This window comes from Meles meles, chromosome 12 (assembly GCF_922984935.1).
Source record: "Meles meles chromosome 12, mMelMel3.1 paternal haplotype, whole genome shotgun sequence".
Lineage (NCBI taxonomy): Eukaryota > Metazoa > Chordata > Mammalia > Carnivora > Mustelidae > Meles > Meles meles.
Window position 1 is genome coordinate 77567423 of NC_060077.1, and position 26612 is coordinate 77594034.

General features: G+C 37.2%; 1 protein-coding gene across 2 annotated transcripts in view; it reads left to right on the forward strand.

The window, feature by feature from the left end:
* WDR7 (WD repeat domain 7) overlaps positions 1-26612 on the forward strand; it is a 372785-nt gene that overhangs the window by 28015 nt on the left and 318158 nt on the right. For both annotated transcript variants that reach the window (XM_046025300.1, XM_046025301.1), the window contains exons 3-12: positions 3177-3283; positions 4913-4991; positions 8115-8289; positions 10546-10622; positions 11461-11580; positions 15138-15283; positions 15856-15958; positions 18648-18780; positions 19215-19463; positions 20259-20479. In XM_046025300.1, coding sequence (XP_045881256.1) covers positions 3177-3283; positions 4913-4991; positions 8115-8289; positions 10546-10622; positions 11461-11580; positions 15138-15283; positions 15856-15958; positions 18648-18780; positions 19215-19463; positions 20259-20479 — 1410 coding nt within the window. The remainder of the gene's footprint in view (positions 1-3176; positions 3284-4912; positions 4992-8114; positions 8290-10545; positions 10623-11460; positions 11581-15137; positions 15284-15855; positions 15959-18647; positions 18781-19214; positions 19464-20258; positions 20480-26612) is intronic.

Genomic DNA, 26612 nt, shown 5'->3' on the forward strand with positions numbered 1-26612 from the left:
ACCAAATAATATTCCATTGCATGAGTATACTAAATTTATCAGTTAATGGGCATTTCGGTTATTTGCACTTTGGCCTTACAGAATAATGCTGCTGTGCATATTTGTTTATGAGATTTTGTGTGGGCATACGTGTTTGTTGCTCTCAGGTATACACCTCGACATAGAACAGCTAGATCTGGAAAAATTCACACACTTGAATGACATAAAGCCTAGGTATACATGTTGAAAAGTAGCTGAGAAGTGTCATGAAATGTGATTCACCTTCAGGATTGATAGCGAACTAAATATGAATCATCAGTGTAGTCGTGAAGAGAAAAAAAAAAAAACCCAGACATTTTACTGGAATGAGTATAAGCAATAAGACTCACTTATTAGAGCTTAGAAACAATTCTTTCATGAATTTTGCTGCATAGATTTTTACTAGAGTGTTATATTTATTTAAATTCAAGTAAGAGGGATAAAAGTGGGGGGTGTGAGAAGTGTTGGGGGGCAGGAGTGGAGCTAAGAGAGAAGTAGATCTTTTGAAAGATATTAAGGGAATTGGACTATTTATCCAGGGTAAAAGAAAGCTAAATAAAAGTTGACTTGGTTCTTGTCTTTATTATATGTGTTCATTCAGAGCAATTTGTTAAAGCCATCTTTTTCTTTCTTTAAACTCTAGAAAACCTCTGTATAGTGAATTGAATTCATTTCTGTTCATTAAAGAAACATGTTGATTTACAAAAATAATTAAACTTTTCTATTTTTAGTTAGCTTTGTACTTAACAAAGATATAGTTGAAAATATAGTTTCATTTACACAGGTTTTTGTTTTGTTTTGTTTTGTTTTGCTTTCATCTAAAAATGAGTGGCAGAGCCATGTTTATTTTACAAATATTCAGTGTCAGTATTTAGAGATACCATTGTCTTTTGGTATTTTGAAGTTTTTGTTTTTTTTTAAGATTTTATTTATTTATTTGACAGAGAGAGATCACAAGTAGGCAGAGAGAGAGAGAGAGGGAAGCAGGCTCCCTGCTGAGCAGAGAGCCCATGCAGGACTGTATCCCAGGACCCTGAGATCATGACCCGAGCCGAAGGCAGTGACTTAACCCACTGAACCACCCAGGCGCCCCTGTGTTTTGGTATTTTGACTTGTGAACTGTCTGTGACTGTACTATATTCACTCTTGGTTCCAGTAGTCTTTTTCTAGATTTTTCTAGATTTCTCCTTGTACAAGGGTCAACCGCATTTTATTCTTTTTGATTCTATTTTAAATGTGATTACTTTCTTATTTCTCTTTTAGCTATTTTGTCATTAGTGTACAGAAAAGCAACTGATTTTTGTATGTTTATTCTGTATCCTGCAACTTTACTCAATTTGTTGATTAGTTCTAGCAGTCTTTTTGGTGGATTCTTTAGGATATATAGGATCATGTCATCTGCAAACAGAAGTTTTACTTCTTTTTTTTAATTTGTATGCCTTTTATTTATTTTGGCAATATTTATTAGGCAATTATTGCCTAATTGTTCTGGCTTAGACTTTCAGTATTTTGTTGAGTAGTCGTAGCAAGAGTGAATATTCTTTTTTTTTTTTTTTCCCTTTTTATTTATTTTTTCAGCGTAACAGTATTCATTCTTTTTGCACAACGAAGAGTGAATATTCTTGTCTTATTCCTGATCTTAGAAGAAAGGCTTTTAGCTTTTCACTGTTGAATGTTGTTAGCTGTGAACTGTCATATATTGCCTTTATAAAGTTGAGGTATATTCCTTCTATATTCATTTTGTTAAGAGTTTTTAATTATGAAAGGATATTGAGTTTTGTCAGAAATTTTATTGCCTCTATTAAAATGATCATGGGATGTTTATACTTCAATCAACATTTTTTATTTTTCCAGATTATGGTGAGAGTAAAGTCTAGTTCTAGTTACTTGTTATGGCTGAAAGTGGAATTTCCCAGCAAAGCCATGTACATTTGAAATAAAACTTTTGGTAAAGTTGATTTTCTTGGGAGAAATTAAACAATTGACCAAGAGCATAGTTTTTAGTGGAAGACTGCTGAATCTCTATATGGAAGTGAGGTTGGATGTATGAGAAAATTTTGGCTGCATGGGAAACTTTCTAGGCCCATTCTAACTATGAACAATGGTTGATTCTTAGATAATTAAAATAGAAATTTAGCCTTTGAGGAAAAAAAGGCATATTATATAGCTAAGCAAAAAAAGATTGATATTTTCTCTTAATAGTAATTATACGAAAGATGACTAGAATGAATTTTATTTGGAAAATCTCTTCAGTTGTTACATACCAGAACTGTAGAGCAGTATCAGTACTCTTCCTGTGGAATATTTAATTTTGAACGGTTTAGCTTTACTAATAAATTAGGATAAATTGTTTGTAAAATGGATACCAGAATGGGGACAAAGGGACTTTGTTATATTCTGTTCTCTTAATTGGGTATTGAGTGTGTGACTATTTAATGTATTCTTTGTGTCTTATGTGCATATGTTATAAATGTTATTTGTATATATTAAATATTTAATTGAAAAATATATCCTGAAATAATCTAAGGCCCTGAAGTAACCTGAAATAATAACAAGTCACATGGAACAAAGTAGATAAATTTGGGGGCTGATTGCCAGTATTTTAGAATAGAGGGTATTAAGCCATTTTTTCTGCAAGGCACTGTGTCACTAAATCATTGCTCTTTGAAGGTCATTCTTCATTCCTGGTAGTTAATGTTGCTACCAGCATTTGGGAGAGTGCCCATCCTCTATTTTTTTGAATTTTGAGTGCTGGAGACTCTGAATATGTTTTCGGGTCAGTGGGCATATTATTTAAAAAATGAGTGGGGTTAAATTATTTTATTACTGATTCACATTCTTAATCTGATTCTTTCGTACACTGTAGCTTAGTGCATAAGACTGCCCTCGTTTGACCTCCAGCTCTGTCACTCCCTGTATGTGTTGAGCAAACAGTGTTATCTGTTGGTGCTCCAATTCTGACTTCAGAACTTAACCTGGTGGGGTGATTATGAGCATTAAATAGGTGAGGGTCGCTGTTGTTTACTCTCAGTTTTTGGTGTTTTGAGCAATTCTTTTCAAATCAGTATCTGCATATTTTATATTGACTATGTCACAGGAGTCCTAAAATTTAATTTTTAAAAATTTGGTACTTATATCAACATATTGTGTATTTCTAGGTTAATCCTCGAGCACTGTTGTTTGGTCACACAGCCTCAATCACCTGTTTGTCTAAAGCTTGTGCTTCTAGCGACAAACAGTATATTGTGAGTGCATCTGAAAGTGGGCAAGTATTTCTTATTCACTTTTTTCCTTAAAGATATGTGGAATATGGTTTTATAAATGTGAGTTTTATCTTTATTAATGATTTTTATAATACTTTTATCATAATCATGTTTTTGCCTTGCTTTTGAGAAACTCAGTTTATTTAAGTTAAAGCATGATCACTAATGCCCATGGTCTTTTTACTGAGTCGGTAGACAACTGAATGATGGATAGGCTAGCATAACTTTGGAAGATGAAGCCATGCAAAGTTCATATACTAATGTTCATACATAAGGTAATTATGTATTCGTGAGTCTTAGAATATAACTTGCCTTTAGAAAGAGAGAAATCATTAGATAATAGTTGTAGGGTTCAGAGTGAGGAGTCTTAAACTTTTCTGGTACTTAGAAAATTATATACATAATATGTTATTGAGGGGAGTTGGGGACCTAGAAGAGAATTATTTAAGAAGTTGTTCCCTCCCCCATTAACCCCCCATAATTTGTGAACTTACAAAGAACCTTATGTAATGGTAACAAGAAGAGGCAGCATCAGGTAAAAATATAGACCCTTTTGGTCAATTAAATGATAATTCATATTAGCATGTGTATTCTTTTTTTTTTTTAAATATTTTATTTATTTGACAGAGAGAAATCACAAGCAGGCAGAGAGGCAGGCAGAGAGAGAGGAGGAAGCAGGCTCCCTGCGGAGCAGAGAGCCCGATGTGGGGCTCGATCCCAGGACCCCGAGATCATGACCTGAGCCGAAGGCAGAGGCTTTAACCCACTGAGCCACCCAGGCACCCCTAGCATGTGTATTCTAAATAAGATTGACCATCCTTTGAAAAATTGTTTCATACCATGTGAGATGTATGAAAGGGCATCTTGAAGAAAGCCCTAAGAATATTAGCATCACTCATTTTCCTAATGTTGATTTCTGTTAAATAGAGCTTATTTCTTTAAAAGACAGAGACATACTGATATTTCTAATTTTGGATGTCCTATCTTTAGTTGGAGGTAGAAGGTTTTTTTTGTTATGCACTTGATAAGATGTGTGCAATAAATACTGGCTTAAAATTGGGATATTACATTTAATTCACATAGGTTTGGGATTAAGATGACCTTAATTTTTGTTTTGTGTTGTGCTAAATTTTCTAGCTGTGCAGATAACTAATGGAAAATCCCGGTGGTTTAAATTAACACTTTATTTCTTGTTTTTGTCACTTGACCCTGGTATATCATTTGGGGATCTGTTTCACTATTCTCCTTACTTGGAGGTTGAGGGTAAAGGGAAAAACCACTGACAGAAGCAGCCACTGTCTGGAATGGAGGGAGAAGGAAAGTTCTGGAGGCCCTTGCATCAGTTATGGCCAGAACTATTCACAAAGTTTTACCAACCAAAAGGGAGCCAGGAAGTGCAGTCCTACCATGTGCCCGGAAAGAATGTGGATCGAGGAGGGGGTGGGGGGCTTGGAGGGGAGATTGGGATGGTGAGTGAGGACCAGAATTTTTCACAAACAGCAATAATGGTTATACATTACTTTTCCCTGAAATATATCAGTTTTAGTGAAAGATTAATATTAAAGCACTGTGACAAAGTTTGACAGTACTTCTAAAAATCAGATTTAAAGTTAGCTATTTTTGTTTTATAGAGAGATGTGTCTCTGGGACGTGAATGATGGCAGATGTATTGAGTTTACAAAATTAGCCTGCACACATACAGGCATACAGGTTAGTATCTATTTCCGTAACCGTCCAAGTCAGCACAACTTATTACAGGTATACAATTAAACGTTTTTTAAACATTGAGTCTAAATTTTTATATAAAAATTGGGTGGAGATGAGTAACAGGACAAGAAGACTACAGATGGGGTAGTACAAGCATCCCTCATCAGATGGCATAGTGGGGGACATATTTAGTAGAGGGGACTCATGGGGAAAGGTCGGGTAGTAAGCCAGTTAGTTACCACTGCCATGGTAACTGATTACCCAAGTGAGAGCCCCTTTATTAGTTTGGTCCATCCTCTAGATCCTAAGTAATGAATTCTCTCATGCTAAAGCCTTTGTGGTTCTATTCAAGCTTGACACAAATGGACCCACTTTACAGGTCATACCTGTTTATTACTTTTGCAGTTGGTCCTTGGGTACATTTTTTTGACTTTCTAACTCTTGAAGAAATGACTATTTCGTATGTCTGCCTTATACAAGAATTTACTTAGGAACTTAAAATTTCTGACTTCTATTCCTGCTATCCTTTCTTACTCTTTCATATTAGTCAATTTTTTTTTTTTTTTGAATGTTGGGAAAATCTCAAGTCCACCGAAAATATCATTGTGTTCTGAATGGGGCAGGAGAGGGAAGAGAAGAGAACTTTTGCTGAGCACTTATAGGGGAGGCATTTCTTTTATGGTGTTTCATTTAGTCTTCCCTACAGCCTTACAAGTGAGATAGGAGTATACTATTTTACATAGAAAGAAGCTGAGACCCAGAGTGATTAAATGACTTGTCCCAGTCTCTCAGTGAGTCATTCCTGGCTCTAGGATCCCAAATCAGGTTTATCTTTCTCTTCTTTCAGTTACATCATACTGCCCCCCTCAAACAAATACAATCATTTGTAGGGAAAGAAAACTTGTGCCATCAAAAATTAGAAAAGTGATGGAAAATGTTTCAGGGTGACGTGGTGGGTTGTATAATAAAGTCTTTTTTTTTTTTTTTTTTAACTGTTTCTTACCCTTTGCAAAGGCCTTTTAAAAATTGCTTCTTCAGTGTTGTTAGAGTGTATGCTTTCTATTTAAGGGGTATATGTTATTTATTTTTTATCATATGATGAGTCATCCAGGTCTATAGAGAAAATGGATAATAAATGATAGACGGTTAGTGACTTTATATAGAGAAATTTATTTTATGTCTTGAGCTCATTGGAAATAAACATTTTAACTATTGTATAATTCCATGATTATATAAAACCAAGCTTTTGGTTTACATTTTAGGAAAAATTCTTTGTTTATTCAGCTTATTTTTAGTGCGTGTTCTTTCTCAGATCCTGTATTAGGTCCTGCATTTAACTTGGCAGCCATCTCTAAGTAGAAGCAGCTCTTTGACAGGTTCACCAGTGTGGGACAGTTGTTTCCTGTGTGATCTTCACTCTCTCAGGTTCAAGAGCAAGTTGTTTGTATAAGCAGAAATGGTAAACCTTGGTCACACTGGCACTTACTGAAATCACAAGGAGATGCCAACTTACTGAATTATCACATGGGCGATCCCTTTTTAATATTTGGAAAAATTGTTCCTCCATTCAGGATACTTTCTTTGCTAGTATGACAGTGTCTAGGAAGCTAAATTTAGTGGTCAGAAGATTATTTGAGAGTATAACTTTATTTTTTTTTTATTTTAATGCAATGACAGCTATGCTGTATTCTTTTTTATAGTATATCTTTAAAGCAAAAGGTGAGAGGCATTTACCAGGCAAGGCGAATACAATATCCCTGCCCCCAGGAGAGAGCTCTTCTCCTGACTGCAGTGCACATGTCTCTCCTGGCTGGTGTCGGGTGGATATTGACAGAATTTGCTTCTGTGCACCCATCTTTTCCTCCTCGACCCTTTCCCCTTAGATGTGTCAGGGATCTCTGCCGTCACATAATCATGTGAGAGTGCCTGGCAGTCCCTGGGACCTCCAGGTAGTGTGTCCTATTTTTGAAATCAACCTTCTAAGATCTAGGGATCCCCTCTGTGGTTGTCTGTGTTCTGTTAGACGCCCCGCCTTGGAGTCTTAGTGGTGCCACATTGCCCCGAGTTAATGTGCTCTGTGATCAGTGTTTGTGTTGAAGAAGTTGTGATTCTTGTTATACAGGTTACCCCATAGTTGAGAGAAGATTGTATTTCTTCGCATGCAGTGTTGAGCCTGAGAACAGGACTGATGAGTATAGGAGCAGACTGGACCAAAGGTCCTTAGTTATTTCCCCCATTGTGGAATGGTTATAGGATTCCCCTTTGTGCTCAGTCTAGCGTGCTGCCACGTGATTTGTGTGCTTTGGGAAGTAGTAGCTGGTTATTAGATGTCTTCACCTTTTAGTAATCTTCTAGGAGAATTATTCCACTAGGAGAGTCGCTTTTTTTTTTTTTTTGAAGCTAGCGGGAGACAGGTCCTTTGAGAACTTGTTAGTCTTGTTTTGCTAGTTATTCTTCCTCTGCTCTTTGGTTGATAGAAGCCTGTCTTTTCCTTTTGAATTATATTTGGGATGAGTAACGTGTAGGTCACGAGTGTATTCGTTCTTCCTCTGTTTATCTTCCACGAAGTATAAATGTAGATTATGGGGATGATTTACATGGTTGTCTCATACTTTGAGATAACACACTTAGATTACTTAGAATTTACTGCTGATTATAACATGTTTGAACAGCAGTCATCTTCTAAATTTTATTTGGTCATAACTTGTAATTATAAGCCTATACCCACCTATTCCCATTCATCTAAAATTCATATTTTTTGCTTTGCTTTGTGAAAAGATTCCTTTTGCTTTGATCTGTGAAGTTGATTTTATTGAGGTGTTTTATGAATTCATTCAACAGTTCTGTTTTAGGTGCTATAGGAAGATTAAAAATGAAGAATTACTGTGACTTCTGCTCCAGAATTATTCAAAAGGGAGGATGTTAGGACGAGTAATTTTTGTGAGATATTTTAAAAATATTGATGTAATTTGGTGGATTGTGTATACATACATAGACACCTACAATAAGTGCCGTATAGCATCTGTCTGGTACTGGGGAAATTGAGTACCATAATAAGCATGATGAGTGCTTGTGAATCGAGTCTCAGAAGTAAAGGAGAACATTTAAAACTCTTTTTCCATTTAGTTCTACCAGTTTTCTGTAGGAAATCAGAGAGAAGGAAGACTTTTATGCCATGGCCACTATCCTGAAATCCTCGTTGTGGATGCCACCAGCCTTGAGGTGTTGTACTCCTTAGTATCAAAGATCTCTCCAGACTGGATTAGCTCCATGAGTATTATCCGATCGCACCGAACACAAGGTCAGTGTGTGGTGCCCTTTAGGGACTTTGGTGCCCTGACATGATGGGTAGTTACTGTAGAGTTCTGTCATATGTGATATATTTCATAAGCATAAAACATAAGTTTGAGGGAAGGAGTGGGGGCATCTGTGGTTGGCAGAGTGATGGGGGGCAGATCGAGAAGGGCCTCATGTGCTAGCTAGGGAACTTGGGTTTCGTCCTGTAGATCAGGGATTGGTAGATTTCTCCCCTACAGGACCACATACTAAATATTTCAGGGTCTGCAGTCCATGTGATGTGTTTCAGTTACTCTGTTCTGCCAGTGTAGCACAAAAGCACATAGTGTGGAAGTGAATGAGCCTGTGTGTGTTCTATTAAAACGTTATTTACAAAAAACAGCCAGTGTGCTTGATTGATCCATGAGCGGTAGCTTTCTGGTCCTTGCTGTAGATGTTGGACAGCCTCTGGTAAGAATGCTCGAAGGGACTTAAGTTTTATTTTATTTTTTAAGGATTTTATTTATTTGAGAGAGAAAGTGACCACAAGGTGGGGTTCAGAGGGAGAGGAAGAAGCAAGCTCCCCACTGAGCAGAGAGACTGATGTGGGAGCTCGATGCCAGGACCCTGAGATCATGACCTGAGCCAAAGGCAGATGCTCAACCAAGTGAGCTACTCAGGCACTCTGGGACTTGGGTTTTAAGCATCACTTTGGTGGCGTTGTTGAGAATGGTTTAGATGGGAGAGGATTTTAATACTCCAGTCGAGGGTGGTGCAGGTCTGAGGTCCAGCAGTGGCTGTGGAAACAGAGTAGATGGGTTTGCAGCACTTCCCAAGGGCTTGTCTGCAGAGTATTGGCTCTGAAATTAGTTAACAAGTATTAGTGAGAAAGGGGGGTTCTGTGGTCACATATATTTGGGAGATGTTCAGTGAAATAAAACCGAACAGGCTCTGTAATCTGAGATCCTCTTAAGTAGAGGCTTTTTAATGCCTGTTAGAGAATTATTGCTTTATTCAAGAGCATAGCAGTGAAAAAGAGATTCAGTTTCATTTTCCAGGCAGTAGGGAACTCATTATTAGTTCACCTGTAATCATGGTTACAAGCAATGTTTTCTTTAAGAAAGGACTATATTTGTGACAAGCAGTTTGCATATTTTGAATTTTTGCACGATTTCCATATGAGTTATACATGTACTTACTCTGGTCGGAACAGGATAGGATGTCACTGATGAAAACTTTTGTGCCGCGCATAACAACAGTTTATATTACCAGTTTATAAACTTGCAAGAATATTAATCTGCATTTACCGTATTCTAGTCTTTGGATATTTGAGAATTTTAGCTGTATTGAGATATTCCACTTTTAGTATAAATTGACAGATTTGTGAGCAGTTGTTAGTGTCTCTGGCCAGGCTCATGACTTGTAATCACTGCATCCCAGAACCTTACATTGTCTGGAGAACTGTGTAATACAGTGAAGTTTTTAGTTAAGGACAGCAAATGGTTCTTTTTTATAGTAGTAATAACCCATCTTGACTGACCTGCTGAGTGCTCTACCTGTGGTATGTCTTAATTCTCATAGCAACCCATTAAGCTTGGTATTGTTGTTACTCATTTGTATTTGCTTATTGAACTTAAGACAGGTTAGTTAAGTTAGCCAAGTTTATTGGGTAGTTAGTGAAGAGATTTTCAAATCTCATTTCAAATCCTAGCCCTCATTCAGGGCTCCCTCTGGAGCCTGGCTGAGAGTGCTTCTAGTGTCTCTGCTCTCAGAGTTTCATGTATGTTTCATGTATGCTGTGACTGCTTTCTTCCCCACAGCTTATGCATTTTGTTTTTAGATCATGTCTTCTCTTGATCACAGTCTGTGCAGGGTGAAATGTGCCGTAGAATGTCTAGAAGTCAGGCAAAGTAGGTGGGACAGTGGGGAAATGAGTGTCTTCAAGACGTTAAGTGAGTGTGTTCATCCATGACAAATACTTAAAAGTGAATGTTGAAGAATAAAAATTCTTTGTTAAATCATCGAGTAATCATAGTGACCAGGAACATCTGAAATGTTTAAAAGCTGGTAGATTAGAAATAAAAAAAATTGAAGTAGCTGCAAACAACTTTTCCTTGAATTTCAAATTTGTTTCAAAATCTGGCTTCTGTTATTTCATGAAATGTAGAATTATGCTTTTACACCAGTTGAAAAGCATTATTATTAATACAAGCCATATTACTATTTGCAAAGAAAGTGTATTATATTTGTAACCTTGGTTTCTTGGTCCCTCTTGACTTAGAGGATACCGTGGTCGCACTCTCAGCGACGGGCATCTTGAAGGTCTGGATCGTTACCTCTGAAATAAGTGGCCTGCAGGTGAGACAGCTGTTCTGTTCTTACAGAGTCTTCAGTTTTAGCCATGACAGGCCCCTCCCTTTTTCCCCTCAAGGGCCAGGAGAAAACTATTCTTTTTTGAGAATTGACATTTTTTCTTATTGACATAGTATTAGAACATCCCCTAGTATGTTGTCTCTGTGAGTGTATTATGTTTTTTGCTTTTGATGGCAGACATTTGCTCTTTCGAGGATGTGAAGTAGAGAAACATACTATACAAGATATAAAGTAGAGAAACACAGAAGAGCTGGCATTTTCCTCAGTTGCCTCTATTAAAGTTAAGAGATAGTTTGCTTGAGGGACAAAAACAAAGCAAACCAACACAAAAAGTACATAAAGCCAATTTTAGTTCTCTCTCGTTTGGGCTTGAATTCCTTGTAACTCTGTCAGTAGGAACGGCGGATCAGTATTCCGACAGCATCGATGCTAATCTCTACAGCTACTGAATTTTCACACACTCAAATTGGAGGAGGACCTGGAGGAGTTGATCAGTTGTTTTTTTTTTGTTTTGTTTTGTTTTTTTTTCTTAACCTAGAAGGACATACGGATACAGAATTTAGGATTGACTCAAACTTTTATCATCTAGGGTGTTGACACTGATTGTCATCAGCATTTTAATCTTGAGTAGCTTTGTGTCAAGACATTGTACCTGGTTGTGTTTGGAGCGTGTTTTTGTTACGTTGGTTCTTACATGAGAGGCTAAAATGGTGAATGTATCAAGTGATGTCTTTCTTCCATTTTATTTATTTTTATCATTGTATTGTAATTTTAATCGACAACCAAACCATTCCTAACGTTTTACATATCTTTTTCTTTTCAGGATACTGAGCCAATATTTGAGGAGGAGTCCAAACCGATTTATTGTCAGAATTGCCAAAGCATTTCTTTTTGTGCATTCACACAAAGGTCACTTTTGGTTGTGTGTTCCAGATATTGGAGGGTAAGATAGCCACATAAGTAAGAAGCTGTATTTCTGCCCTTTGAGGTGTTGTTTATTAGACTTCCAAAGATAATTATAAGGAAGAGCTTGGTCTAAGAATATTTTAACCCTTTGGAATTCATGTGTGATTTTGGTATCAAATTTGTAGGTGTTGGGGTTTGGTTATATATCGTTAACTTTTTTTGTTCTGAGTTATAGAATGATTCTGTTGATGATTATTATTTCATTGTTCCTAATATCTACCTTTTGCTACTGTTTCAGTCATTATTTCCTCAGTACAACATAAGCAGCGGTGGTGAATTTTCTGCAGGCTGACCTATCTTTGTAGTCTGTTGTTATTCCCGACGGCCATTCCGTTCGGCTTGCTGGATTTGGGAAGGCCTTCCTACATCACTGGAGAGCTAATGATGAAAAGAGTATATACTTCTACCTTGCCAGACTTCAGTATTTCCATAACAGAAAAAGAACCAGCATGTTTTGACCACTTATGCCTAGCATATATTTCAAAGCTTTCCATGTATTGTTTCTTTTAATCCCTCACAGCTCTCTGAGGGGTGGTGTATCAGTCACCTAATCCTGCATAACGGATTACTCCAAAATTTAGCAATTTAAAACAATACACGTGTATCCGTCCCCCCTGGTTCATGTATCACAGCCTGAGCTGTGGGTGCGGAATCCGGGCATGGCTTAGCCGGGTGCCTCTGGCTCGGGGTCTCCCACAGGCTGCAGTCAAGGTGGGAGCCAGGATCGCAGTGTCCTCGCAGGAGTCACATAGGGCGGTTCTGCTTGCAAGCTTCCCCACTCAGTGGTTGGCAGGCTTTACGTCCAGTTGACCGCTGGCTGGAGACATTAGTTCCCTGCCATGTGGGCCCCTCACAGCCTGGGAATGGTCTTCCTTCAGAGTAGGAAGCAAGCAAGAGGGGTTGTAGCCATGACCCACCTCCCCTCGGGACTGCAGTCTCACCACTTCTCCCACGGTCCGTGGTCTAGAAACATCACAAAATCCCAGCGCGCTCAGGGGAGAGGATTACAGAAGGGTTTGGATACCAGGTCGGGGCAGTCGCAGAGGCTGCCGGCTGCAGTGGGAACTACTACTTTCCTCATTTTGCAGATGAGGCACGTGAGGTGTAGGGGGCACAGAAAACTCGACTGAGGGTGTTCAGGCACCAGTGGAGTTGCCGGGCATCAGCTCTGCCAGCCTGAGCTCAGCAGCTGCTCTCCTTACTGCTGCGGGACACTGCCTCTCAGGGCACGGGCTGTGACTGACCAGACAGGCCAGGGCGGCAGGCAGCACCTTAACCTCATCCTTGCCACCGCCACTGTGGCCGAGTAAGATTAGAGAGGAGAAGCTAGCAGCAGCAGTTACAGTGAGTACATGGGATCCTTCCTTTGTCTTAAAAACTAAAGCACATGCAAATAGCAATAAACTCGGAGTGTAGGAGGACACGTTGGACACGTCTTTTTCCCATCGTACTTTTCCTTCCCCTCCGCAGGGGCAGTACAGTATCTAATACCATTTCTTGTGTGTTCATAATGAGCATTCTGTTCTCACATAATTATGTGAGAACAGAACAGGAAAATGGACAAAAACGTTTCATAAAAAAGAAAGCCGGTGGCTAATAAACGTATAAAAAGGTGATCAGCTTCATTAATCAGGGAAATGCATATTACAACATTAAGATAGTATGACTAACTGAATAGAATGACTTTTCCAAATACTTACTGCCAAAAAGAAGTTTCTTATTTTAAATGGTTACATTATCATCTTTTATGGGTTCTAGCAGTTTGTTAGATGTTCTAAAGGGCTCATCACAAGTTGAGATTTTTAAAAAATTCATTTTTCCTAATATTTGTATAATTTTACTTTACATATCTTCAAATATTTAATCTGGAATTTATTTTGTATAAATTGCGAGATGTAGATCCAATTTTATCTTTATTCCAGATGGACCCTCAGTGCCTGGTGCCATTTGTTGAATAATTCACTTTTCTATTGTTGTGCCTTTATAATACATTCTGTTCCTGTGATTACTGGAATCTGTTTCTGGACTTGTTGATTTTTCTGTTTATGCATCAGTACTGTATTGTTTTCTTTTCTATAAGCTTTACAATTTTTTTCTTAGATAGTAAGGCTGGAGGGTGGTCTCCATTCTTTCTTAGACTTGTCTTGGCTATTCTTGTAGTGTTAATGTAATAAGTGATAAATACAGCAAATCATGGTAAATTCAGATAGGATTTGTTTTTATTTCAAAAAGGCTCTGTATAAGCAGTTTGCTTTTTATTTAAAGAAAACTAAAATAAAAATTATAGGCCACTGAAATTTTTTAGCACTGTAGAATGCACTTTTACCAATCATTGAAAGTGGTAGAAAAATTATTCTAGGAATTATGAGATCAGGATTTTTAGTCCTAGCTCTAGCACTTACTGGACATGTGACCTTGAGTGGGTGATGTAACCCTTATTTGGGTCAGTTTGCTGTCTGTAAAATGGAATAGCAATTCCTGCCTCCTGCATTCAGAAGGCTCTTAAGAGATAGTGCTGTAAAGGGACTTTGTAAACTTTGATGTGCCTTACAGATGCAAAGCACCAGATAGCCTGTGACTTGACTTTTTGGTGGGGGTGGGTACAGGGGACTTGACTTTTATATGTGAGAATTATGAAATAATAAAACTCAGTCTTTTAACTTCCTATTTACTGTGCATCAGCCCCAGGATGAAATAAAGTAAGGTAATTCCCATATTAGTAAAGAGATATTCTGATGTCTAGGTTTATTAGAAATAGTGTTACTGGATGTAGAAATAAAACAGGAGTCATAAACCATGCGTTCTAGAGGCTGGTTCCCTCTGACCTGGAATTATTATTATTTTTTTTTTTTTGGTAAAGATTTTATTTATTTATTCGACAGAGAGAGATCACAGTAGGCAGAGAGGCAGGCAGAGAGAGAGGGAGAAGCAGGCTCCCCACCGAGCAGAGAGCCCGATGCGGGGCTCGATCCCAGGACCCCGGGATCATGACCTGAGCCAAAGGCAGAGGCTTTAACCCACTGAGCCACCCAGGCGCCCCTGACCTGGAATTCTTGATAAAATATTCCTGCTTTTAGATAAGAAGGTGTAAGGGTTCCCTGTCCCTGTTTAAGGCAGCATGCCTGCCCTTGTCATATGCCTGACCCCAGAGAGGCACACAGCTGGGGACCTAGTCGTGTTTTCCCTGGTGAAGGGACCGAGCCCCATGGCTCACTGACACAATGTCTTTAACTTGAGGTAGTAAATTTTAAAGGCCGAAGTTTGTTAAATGTATTTCCAGAAGTTTTGCTTTGATTTTAGTCTGTTTTTTAAAAGATTTTGTTTGAGAGGGAGAGGGAGAAGCAGGCTCCCCGCTGAGAAGGAAGCCTAATAACAGTTGGGACTCTATCCCAGGACCCTGGGATCACGGCGTGAGCTGAAGGCAGATGCTTAACAGACTGAGCCACACAAGTGCCCCTTGTTTTTAGTTTAAATGTCACTGTATCTTAAATGACATCAACATGGATTAGATTGGGAATTTCTTATTCCTTGTAGGTATTTGATGCTGGAGACTATTCCTTGCTGTGTTCAGGTCCTAGTGAAAATGGACAGATGTGGACTGGAGGTGACTTTGTGTCAGCAGATAAAGTCATCATTTGGACTGAAAATGGACAAAGTTATATTTACAAACTACCTGCCAGGTATTCAATCAATAATAAGTTAGGACATTAGTCAAAGCAAAGAGTCTGAATTCAGGGCATAACTCAGATGTATGAAAATGTTTAAAATATAAATGATTTAGGTAAAAAACTTCAGAACTTTTTTTTAAAATAACATATAATGTATTATTTGTTTCAGGGGTACAGGTCTGTGATTCATCAGTCTTACACGATTCACAGCACTCACCGTAGCACACACCCTCCAGTGTCCATCAGCCAACCACCCCTCCATCCCTCCCACTCCCTTCCACTCCAGCAACTTTCCGTTTGTTTCCCGAGACCAAGAGTCTCTTAAGGTTTTCTTAAGTTAGATTTATAATTCCAGTTTAACTTCTAAGGACAAAAATTAGGTGGCTCTTTATTTGAAGTAGGGTATTTTATTTATTTTTTTAAATTTTGAAGTTGGGTATTTTAATGACATTAATGCCTACATTAAATTAACTCTAATTTGAAAATCCATATTTTGTCTATTGTCCAAAAATCCTCCTCATATGGTATGATAAAATATTTGATGCCAGTATTTTAATTGGATGTTATATTTTTCTCATTTTCAGTTGCCTTCCAGCTAGTGATTCATTCCGCAGCGATGTGGGGAAAGCAGTTGAAAATTTAATTCCTCCTGTACAACATAGCCTCTTGGATCGAACAGATAAAGGGGTAAAGTTCTTCAGGTCTCATTTATAATTGATATTGACATTGAAAATTTTTCACAACTGCATCTGTCGGTGTCTTTTTGGTTGCTAAGAATGTGAAAGATTCAGGGCATTGTGTTAAATGTCACAAAACATTTTGATATGGTCATTTATAAGCACAGTTCTAAAATTTGCATATCTTAATCATATGCTTTTGGTGTTCACATTTCTCTAAGAATACAGATGATCTTATACTGATTACATGGAGTAAATGACTTTTTGATAAAAGATTGATGGCATAAATTTACGCAATCATGCAATTGTAAACATGGTGACAGGTATAATTTTAGGAGGGCAAAGATAATCATGGAATACTTTTGATTAATAATAGTTCATTACTTGGATAAGGCATTTCAGTTTATCTCCAAAATCATATAGTGTTTTAAATTATCAGGCATTAGAAATAAAGGATAAAAGAAATTTTTTCTCTATAAAAACCAAAATTTATTATGATTTCTTTTTTTTTTAAAAGATTTTATTTATTTATTTGAGACAGTGAATGAGTGAGAGAGCAGGAGCAGGGAGCCTGACATGGGACTTAATCCCAGGACCCCCAGATCATGATGAGAGCCGAAGGCAGATGCTTAATCAACCGAGCCACCCAGATGCCCCTGATTTCTAAAAACCTACTTAATATCAATTTAAAATTGAAATGCAGTGGCACTTAGTACTAGGTTTTCATCTCTATATTTTTTGAGCATTAAGGACAAAGCTTTGGTTTTTGGAGTAAAGTTTCCTTTACTTATATTCTGGGTTTGCACAGCTTTTTCATTTTAAACATTTTTTTTTAAAGATTTTATTTATTTATTTGACAGACAGAGATCACAAGTAGGCAGAGAGGCAGGCAGAGAGGCAGGCAGAGAGAGAGAGAAGCAGGCTCTCCACTGAGCAGAGAGCCCGATGCGGGGCTTGATCCGAGGACCCTGAGATCATGACCTGAGCCGAAGGCAGAGGCTTAACCCACTGAGCCACCCAGGCGCCCCATCATTTTAAACATTTTGTTCCATCTTTATGTGAAGGGATGTTGAGGGGAAGGAAATTTCTTTTTTCAATATTTTGAGTTTGCAGAATTTATACATTTCTGTATAGTTAAGATGCTCTATAACCTATCCTACATTCTCCTCTAACTTGAATGCCCCCTTCTCTCTAACCACACAGTCACTTCCAGGTAAACTAAAGGATCACGACTTGTACAAAAAAACAGAGAGAAAACAAAGCAAAATGGGCACCTGGGTGGCTCAGCGGGTTAAGCCTCTGCCTTCGACTCAGGTCATGATCTCAGGGTCCTGGGATCGAGCCCCACATCGGGCTCTCTGCTCGGCGGGGAGCCTGCTTCTCCCTCTCTCTCTGCCTGCCTCTCAGGCTACTTGTGATCTCTGTCTGTCAAATAAACAAATAAAATCTTTAAAAACAAACAAACCAACAAAGCAAAACAATGTACATACTATGTTTTTTAAAATACCACCTCCCCAGTATGTTTTAAGTTAAGAGACATGTGAGATACACTGTGGAATGTGGAATATTGGTTATTATAGCTGTTGCAGCAACTTCTCCATGTTAGGGATGTTGTTTATCCGTTACAACATTCAGTAATTTTCTGTCTTTAAGTTAAATCACATAATTGATTATGCTTAATATATATTGTTTCTATAGGCTAATGATGTTTACGAATACTAACACTAAATACAGTAAGTAGGTTTTTTGTTAACTGTAGTTGTCATAACTGAAATTTTTTTTCCTGCTTTTCAGGATAAGAGTCTGTGCTTTAATATTCAAGTATTTGTGAATTGATAATCTAAACTTTAATTTTATGAGCCCACCCCTATTTAGTATTTTCAAATAAGTGATCTCACTGAAGGCATAAAAGCAGAAAAATAATTTGTTTTAAAAAAGTATACGTAAGAGCCTAATGAATGGTTTTTGTTCCTAGTGGTTTATAGTTAACGTGTCAGGCTAGGTTCAAATTGATTATGTAAATGTGACCAAGGAAAATGTCAAGCTATTAGTTGAAAATACACTGCTTTAAAAAAGTGGAGTCTTCTACTTGTACCGTCTTGGTAGTTTTAATTTTGCTGCTACTCTTAGTTACGAATCAGTGATGGACATAAAGCTAGGATTAGCGAGTTCTCCCCTTTTGACCTTTAAAGTGGAGACTTTTCTTTTTGGTAAAGAGTGGTATATCTTTGTATTAATTGATAGGAGACAGTTAAATAAATTGCACTGTGTGGTGAGTAATCAGTTTTTCTAAAGTAGAGAAAAAATATAAATACTAATTCTAGAGAAAAACTATAAATGTAGTTTTCATTTCTTTGCATGTTTGTATTTTATTGGACTTGAATATTAGCTGATTTGTAACTAATGCTATAAAATTACATTAAACTATTGTTGAAAACTCATGCTATAAATACTTTTTTTTTACTCTGGTTCTGAGGCAAAGTACTTAACATCCTTATCTGAAAAAAAAATGTTAATATGTGAAATATTTTGATTAGTAGAAGGGGCTCCTGGATGGCTTAGTTGGTAGAACATGCGATTCTTGATCTCAGGATAATGAGTTCAAGGCCCATGTTGGGTATAGAGATTACCTTAAAAAAAAAAAAAAAAAAAGACCAGCTAAAAATATTTGACCAATTTTTTTTTTACCCTTTTGGCAGTTGCTGATTTGTCCTCCAGTTACTCGATTCTTCTGTGGATTCAAGGAACACCTCCATAAACTATTAATTCAGGGTGATTCTTCAGGAAGATTGAATATTTGGAACATATCAGACACACCTGATAAACAGGAAGGTAAAGAAGACAGTAATAAATCACATGCAGCAATTTCTCAGTTCTTTTAATTTAGCAACCTAAATACTAACCATTGCATAATAAATTCATAGTGTACGCGTCATTTTATTCTTCTTAGAATTATAGTTTGTTTGTTTTTTTTAAAGATCTTATTTATTCGACAGAGATCACAAGTAGGTGGAGAGTAGGTGGGGGGGGGAAGCAGGGAGCCTGATGTGGGGCTGGATCCCAGGACCCCTAGATCATGACCTGAGCTGAAGGCAGAGGCTTAACCCACTGAGCCACCTAGGTGCCCCTAGAATTACAGTTTTGTCACAGTTACTGTTCTTTGATATATATTACTGAATCAACTCTAAGTACATTTATTTTAATGTTTAATTTTTTTCTAACATGGACAATTTTTTTTTTTTTTGATACATAACAAACCTCCACAGAGCTGAAAATGACAACTTCTATTAGTTTGCAAGAGGCATTTGATAAACTGAATCCTTGTCCTGCTGGAATTATAGATCAGCTGAGTGTGATTCCCAATAGTAATGAGCCTCTTAAAGTAACCGCAAGTGTGTACATACCAGCACATGGACGACTTGTCTGTGGCCGTGAGGATGGAAGCATCATTATTGTACCTGCCACACAGACAGCCATAGTACAGCTGCTGCAAGGGGAACACATGCTCCGAAGAGGTATACTGAAGATCTACCACTGTCTAAAGTGTTTTGCGAACTCTGTAACCATGACATTGACAGTGTTTTCCCTCTTTGTAACAAGTACAATGAATCAGCTTAGTTGTTAGTGTCCTAGGAGTTGGTAGAATTTAATGCCAGTGCAGGTAAGAAATATTTAGTACCTATTATTAGAATACATACCATGTAATGACTGTATGTGACGAAGTATCTGATTTTACCTCTTGGTGTATGTTAATAGTTTCATTTATTGTTAGTTATCTCTATAGCTTACTAAGTAATAACCACGTTAACAGTAATACTGCCAATTTTTTAGAACAGTGCTGTCCAGTAAAATATGTATATATAACAGTATGTGATTTTCTATATTCACATTAGTAAAGAACGAAGCAGATGAAATTAATTTTAATAATCTGTTTTATATAACCAATATAGCAAAAGTATTTTCATTTCAACTGTAGAATTGAAAAAATTCCAGTTTTACAATATAAAATCAATGATAACCAATATAAAAAATTACAGATGAGATATGTTACTTACTTGTTTGTGCTAAATCTCTGGAATTGCCTCTGTATTTTCCAGCACGTATGAGTCTGCCCTAGCTACATTTCACCTGCTCAGCAGCCTTATGTGGCTAGTAGCTACCGTATGGGGCAGAGTATTTTAGAAGACAAAATTAGATGTTTTTTTGATGATAAAATTTATAGCTATTCTGACAATTCATGTTTGCTTTTATTTGTTGAAATTTTGTAAGACTTTAATTTTCCCATTTTAAATCCCAAACCTCATTCACAGGTTGGCCACCTCACAGAACACTTCGCGGTCATCGGAACAAGGTCACATGTTTGCTGTATCCTCATCAGGTCTCAGCTCGTTATGACCAAAGATACCTGATATCTGGAGGCGTGGATTTTTCCGTCATTATTTGGGACATATTTTCTGGAGAAATGAAACATATCTTCTGTGTGCATGGTGGTGAGATTACTCAACTTCTAGTTCCACCTGAAAACTGTAGTGTAAGTTGATCATAAAAGATTATTTTATTGGGGTAGCCCTGAGTTATATTGCTATTAGGAGTAGAATCTAGAGTAACTTAAGGGAAATGTGATGAAAGAATTAACAAAACCCTTTCAACTTTAAAATTGGATAATGTTAACATACACTATTTAAGCAGAATTATGTTATTTACTATTGGGCACAGAAATAGAAGATGCACATTATTTTTCCCTATTACTTCTAAATAGTATGGGTTGTCTTGGAAACACAGTAGCAGTTTAAGACATGTTTATTGAAGTTTCAATTTTCTGTGATAAAGTAGTTTACGTATTCACAAAGATATTCTGCAATCTCATTTTTACCTCTACCTGAGCAAAAAGATAGTGAATGTATACTTTGGTAGAGACAAAATACTCATCAACTTGTTAATAGTGTTTGTTTAAATAAACATTTACTGTGACAAGGGAAAGCCATAACAGTCACTGATAATGATACTGGAAAATTTTGTACATACTTCCGTGAAAGCAGATGGCTTTCTTCCTGATGGGTATGTAATGATATCAGAAAGCCTAATAATTTTAGGAATATGAGGTTTGAGGAGGCTTTAGGACTGATAAATAACAGATCCATAATTTTTTCTTCATAATTTCTTTTACTGTTTGTTAATCATGAACTTTTTCGTGTGATTCGTCACCTTTGTGTGCACAGTCACTATTTCCCAGCATTTACATACGTGTGCATACACACACAAACACACACACACTGTTGTCTTACACACAGGTTTCATGTTTATCAAAATCCATTCAGCTTCACAAGTTACGGTCTTACTGAAATGGAAAAGTGTTCTGTTTGTGATTCTGATGCAGTGTTCACAAGGTTATTTCATTTCAAAACCGAAGAATTTTCCTTGGCCTTTTTGCTTGCTTACTTAATCTTCCTGATTACGTATTTTATCTGCTGTGTTCTGCCAGAGCTAGATTTTGTTTGATTTGCTATTGGTGGTGTTGTAGGAAGTCCTAGTGCCAGTTGTCTTTTTTTCTTCTGCCAGACTTGAAAATTGTTTTTTTAATTTTGAAATATTTATTTATTTGAGAGAGCGTGTGCGTAAACACGGGAGTTGGGGGGGAGGTGCAGAGGGAGAGGGAAAGAGAGAATCCTCAAGGAGCCATCCCACTGAGTGTGGAGCCGGATGTGGGGCCTGATCCCAGGACCCTGAGATCATGACCTGAGCCGAAATCAAGGGTCTAAATCAAGAGCAGCTGCTTAACCGACTGAGCCACCCAGGTGCTCCCAAATTCAGGTTCTTAATCACTCTCTTCCTTCTTTCTTATTCTTTCCTTTTCAAATTGGTTGTTATGTTCTTATCTCCATCACTGTAACAGTTGCTATATGTTTCTTTAAACAGCCAATCTTCTGTCTATTTTCGTGAAACGGATATCATCATAGTGGCATTTGTGAGTTACAGAACTATTACAATCCATGCTAAGCTTCATTGTATAGTAGTTAGGCCCTATAGTGAAGCAAGAGAATTTTCATCCCAGATTTTTGTTGTTATATAAAATAGTAAAGAAATATATTTTAAATTATAAATATAACTAAAAATAAAGTTTAGAGTGGTTTATATAAGATCATGTTTTCTGTTTAAACCTACATTAGTATATACTTTTTTTTTTAGCTTGTATGTTTGTATGAGAGCATTCTCTGGTTTGTTTTTTAAAAACTTCAAGTGGAGGGGCGCCTGGGTAGCTCAGTCGGTTAAGTGGCCTGCCTTCAGCTCAGGTCATGATCTTAGGGTCCTGGGATCGAGCCCATGTCCCACTTATGGGGCGTCTGCTTCTTCCTCTACCTCTGCCTGCCATTCCCCCTGCTTCTGCACTCTCTCTCTGCCAAATAAATGAAATTTTTAGGGAAAGAAAAAAAAAAAAAACAACTTCAAGTGGATATATAATATAATGATTTTTTTTTGACTGGTTGCATTTAGAAATGCATTAGTGAGTAAAAAAGTACCTAGTGTAGGCAAACAATGAATCATGGAACACTACATCAAAAACTGATGCTGTTCTGTATGGTAACTAATGTAACACAATACAATAAAGAAAGAAAGAAGGAGAAAAAGAAGAAGAAAAGGTACCTAGTTCACACATGCAGCTACATAAGGAATGGGCTCCTGAGTAGACAAGGGACTGACCCAGGTGCTAGTTGCCTGGCAAATAGGAGGAAGACACCGACAAGGAAGTCTGGTACTTGGAAAATAACCAATGACTTATAGATTTAACGATAGAGATTCTCTTCTTTTTAACTGACATCCAAAAGTATGGGTGGCTCAGTGGGTTAAGCGTCTGCCTTTGGCTCAGGTCATGATCACAGGGTCCCGGGATTGAGTCCTGCCTTGGACTCCCTGCTCAGTGGGGAGACTGCTTCTCCCCTTTCCTTTCCTCTCTTGTGCTCACTTGCTCTCTCTCTTTCACTCTCTTGCAAAAAAACCCAAAACAAACAAACCCAAAACCTAACAACAACAGTTAAGACAAACTTGCTTTTTGCTTTGTGATGATTGAACAAGTAGTGACTGCCTGGTTAATAACCTTTTCATTTAGTTGGTGGTTAGGAGCATCAAGTAATGTGCCTGAATGTCAAAGAGCCTAAATGATTAATAAAAAGCTAAGAATTTGATATTTGCTAAATGTCTAGCAAATGACTGTCTTGCTGAGGTTAGAGTTAATGACATAAAGCATCCAGTGCTTGGGTTGTCCCTCTCAGAAATTGATCTAGTATCATTTTCTTTTAGCAGAAAATATTTTTTAAGGTTGTGATCTGGTCATTGGAAGATTATAAGTATTTACCAAACACAGTGATTAAAGATAAATATCAAAATGTTTGTTGTCTGCTTTTTGGATTAGAACAGAGGTTTGGTTTTTATCTTAGGTAGAATCAAAAAGGCGAGTTTTGACTTGTAGATTTTTTTTTTTCAGGAAAAGATGTCCTAAAACAGAGGAATATTAGTTGTGTTTTAAAATTTACTTAAATTATAATCAAACATGTAGAAGGCTGATGATTTTTCCTTTATTTTGTAATCATTTTCATGTTTACCAACATACGAAAGGTTTTAAATACTAAGTGGATCATTGTGTCTTAGGGAGACAGTAAAGAAGGAATGAGATCCCATTTGTAGGTAGAAAGATGCTGCGGGCAGCTCTGAGGCAGACGGTACGCTCCTTCACAACTCCGTATTCGTGTCTCAGCGGACCAGGGACACGTACTTCCTTCCCTGCATTCTAGTGTTTGTCATCCTTTCTTCTTCCACTCCCATCATTTTTATCCCATGTTGGTATCTTTTTAACCAAAAGACCTTTCCGTATTCTTGCTATAACATAGCATCAATTTGTTGCCTGGCGCAGTGGTTCTGTATTTTATTTTTAGTAAATGATTTCAGTATTCTTTTATTAACGGGAGTTGTAAATATTTAAAATTTTGACATAGATGATAAAAACTGCCTAGCTACGGTATTGTGTAGAGTACTTAAACTGAACAGATTGTTTTTTATTTTACACTGAAGGCTTTTTTGTTTTTCATTTTTTAGACGGATTTAAATTTTTTTCCAAAATAGTAAAAGTCCATTTAGTAGGCAGAGCGCTTTGAAATTGAGTTTGATTCACCAAGTAGTCTCGATAACTGAGATCTTTTATATATTATAGATTATTTTATTTTAAAGATTTTATTTATTCATTTGACAGAGATCACAAGTAGATAGAGAGGCAGGCAGAGAGAGAGGGGGAAGCAGACTCGCCGCTGAGCAGAGAGCCCGATGCAGGGCTCCATCCCAGGACCCTGAGACCATGACCTGAGCCGAAGGCAGAGGCTTTAACACACTGAGCCACCCAGGCGCCCCGATACAGATTATTTTAAATAATTAAAATATAATAATGTTAACATTTTTCTGAAGGTATCCTTTAAGATATGGACTGTTGAAGTAATTCAGGGTTGTATAATGCTGAAGGATTATTGCAGACAATTCAGAAAGCTTCTGGGGGCAGTATTAACATCTGTCACATAATGTGTTTAAGTCTTCCCTGAAATATAACCTTGTGTTTTAGGAGGAGGATCAGGCAAATGTTGTTAGTCTCCTACAAGGCCTACCATATATAAAGATAAAGGAGAGATACTAACAACATGCTGTGAAGGATAAGGGGAGGGGCATCTTCTAGGTACTCAGAGAAACAAGGAGCTTTGGGAAACTACTCAAAAAATGCTGTGAGCTTTGACTGTGTGTTTTGACTTCAGGAGGGATTTGAAACTTGTAATTTTGAAATCTTTAATATTAGGTTATTTGCCATTTCTGTTTCTTCTTCAGGTTATTGAATGTAAAAGGAAAAACTTCAGTTTGAGGGTTTTTTTTCCTTTTTGGTGGTTTGGTTTCTTGATGAAACAAAATGTATCCTTCATGCAGATGAATGATACATGTACCTGTACTGTATAGACACACGAATGAAACACACTCATGTGCTGTGCATACACACAAGAGATACATATACACATACTGTACCAGCATGCAAAAGGTACATATGCCTGCCCTGTGTGTACACATGGACAGTGCATATACGTACGTGTTGTATGTACACACGAAAGGCTTACGTGCATGTGCCGTGAGCACACAGAAAAGATACATCTACATGTACTGTGTATATATGAAAGAGAACATCTATGTGCTGTATATACGTATGAAAAGTGCATCTGGAAGGAGACTGAAGTGAAATGCTTTAAATAGTATCTGAATTATACAACATAGCATACAGTTCTATACCATTTTTGTTTGTCATTCCAAATTGTGTTTATTATCTTTAAAAAGAGTGGTTTTCACCTTCTGTATTGCTATTCAGAAGTTAAAGCTCTGAGGGAGTTTGAATAGGATTCAAATTTAAAGTAGAATCCTTATATTATTACTCTTACTACTATTATTACTAAAATTAGATTGCCACTTTAAATACTCATATAGAAGACTTTTTAGGAAAATCTGTTTTTGAAACGGGCTTGCTAAAATTTTGAGTTTTTAAATTTTAACTTTTCATCTACACTGAGAATATTACTATAGTATCTCAAAATATTTCATAAATAGGTATATAAAATGCAAGAGGTATTAAATCTTCTTAGTGAAAAGCAAGTCTCCCTTCCCACCTGTTCTCCAACTGTGTGATTCCCTTAACTCATCTTGGAATCCTGCAGAGATTTTCAATGCTAGAATGTTTTAATACTTTAGAAGTGTTGTACTTGAACTGAATCTTATTCTAATAACTGAGAAATTTAAGTAGAGTGGTTAGAGATAGAATGCTTTTCAGATTTGGGTAGCTGTCAGAGGTAAGCTTTAGTGAATATCCAAAATCTGAACTGTAGGTTAGGGGAGGCCAAAACCTGCACCAAATCCCCAGGGAGTTTGCAGAAGCGAGCTCTTGAAAGGGAGGGCAGATTTCTTAAGGCTTCTGGAATGCTGCAGCAGGAAACTGCCTCCAAGACTCTGGCATTAGGATTAGTACTTCCAACTGAGAATGATCTGACCTCTTCCCTTCACCTCCCTGCCAGCTTCCCTTCTTAGTCATCATTCTTTTTTTTTTTTTTTTTTTACAATAGCTTCCAGTATGAGGGATTCCACTCTCCAAGATCCATTTCCACATATTTTAATTTCAGAGAAAGAAACCAGACTTTGTAAAAAAAAAAAAAAGTACCAAGAAAATAGAAAATAATTTTAAAATGTCAGAAATGCTTTAAAAAACTTTCTCCCTAATAAACCAAACAGAGATTATTGACAGGCATGCAAATGCAGAAATTAAAAAATAACACTAGTGACCCAGTAGAGTGTTTCCTACCTGTAGAATGGTGCCGATGTTTTTGCGCGCAACTCTCCACGTTTCCTCGTTGAACAGTACTTGCAGCGGCTGGCTGCGCCTGTGACGTGGAACCTTTGTGTGTGTGATACAATAAGACGCCGTCTGTTTACATTTAGAAAACACGCTAGTGCATACTATGTATTTATGGATGCACCATAGATAGTAAAATTTTCAAAATTGAACTGTAAAGGTAAGTACCAAATTCACATTCTCCTTCACTTTGGGAATGGGGGGATGCATATGAAAGAGAACAAAAACCATGACTTTGTTAAGTATT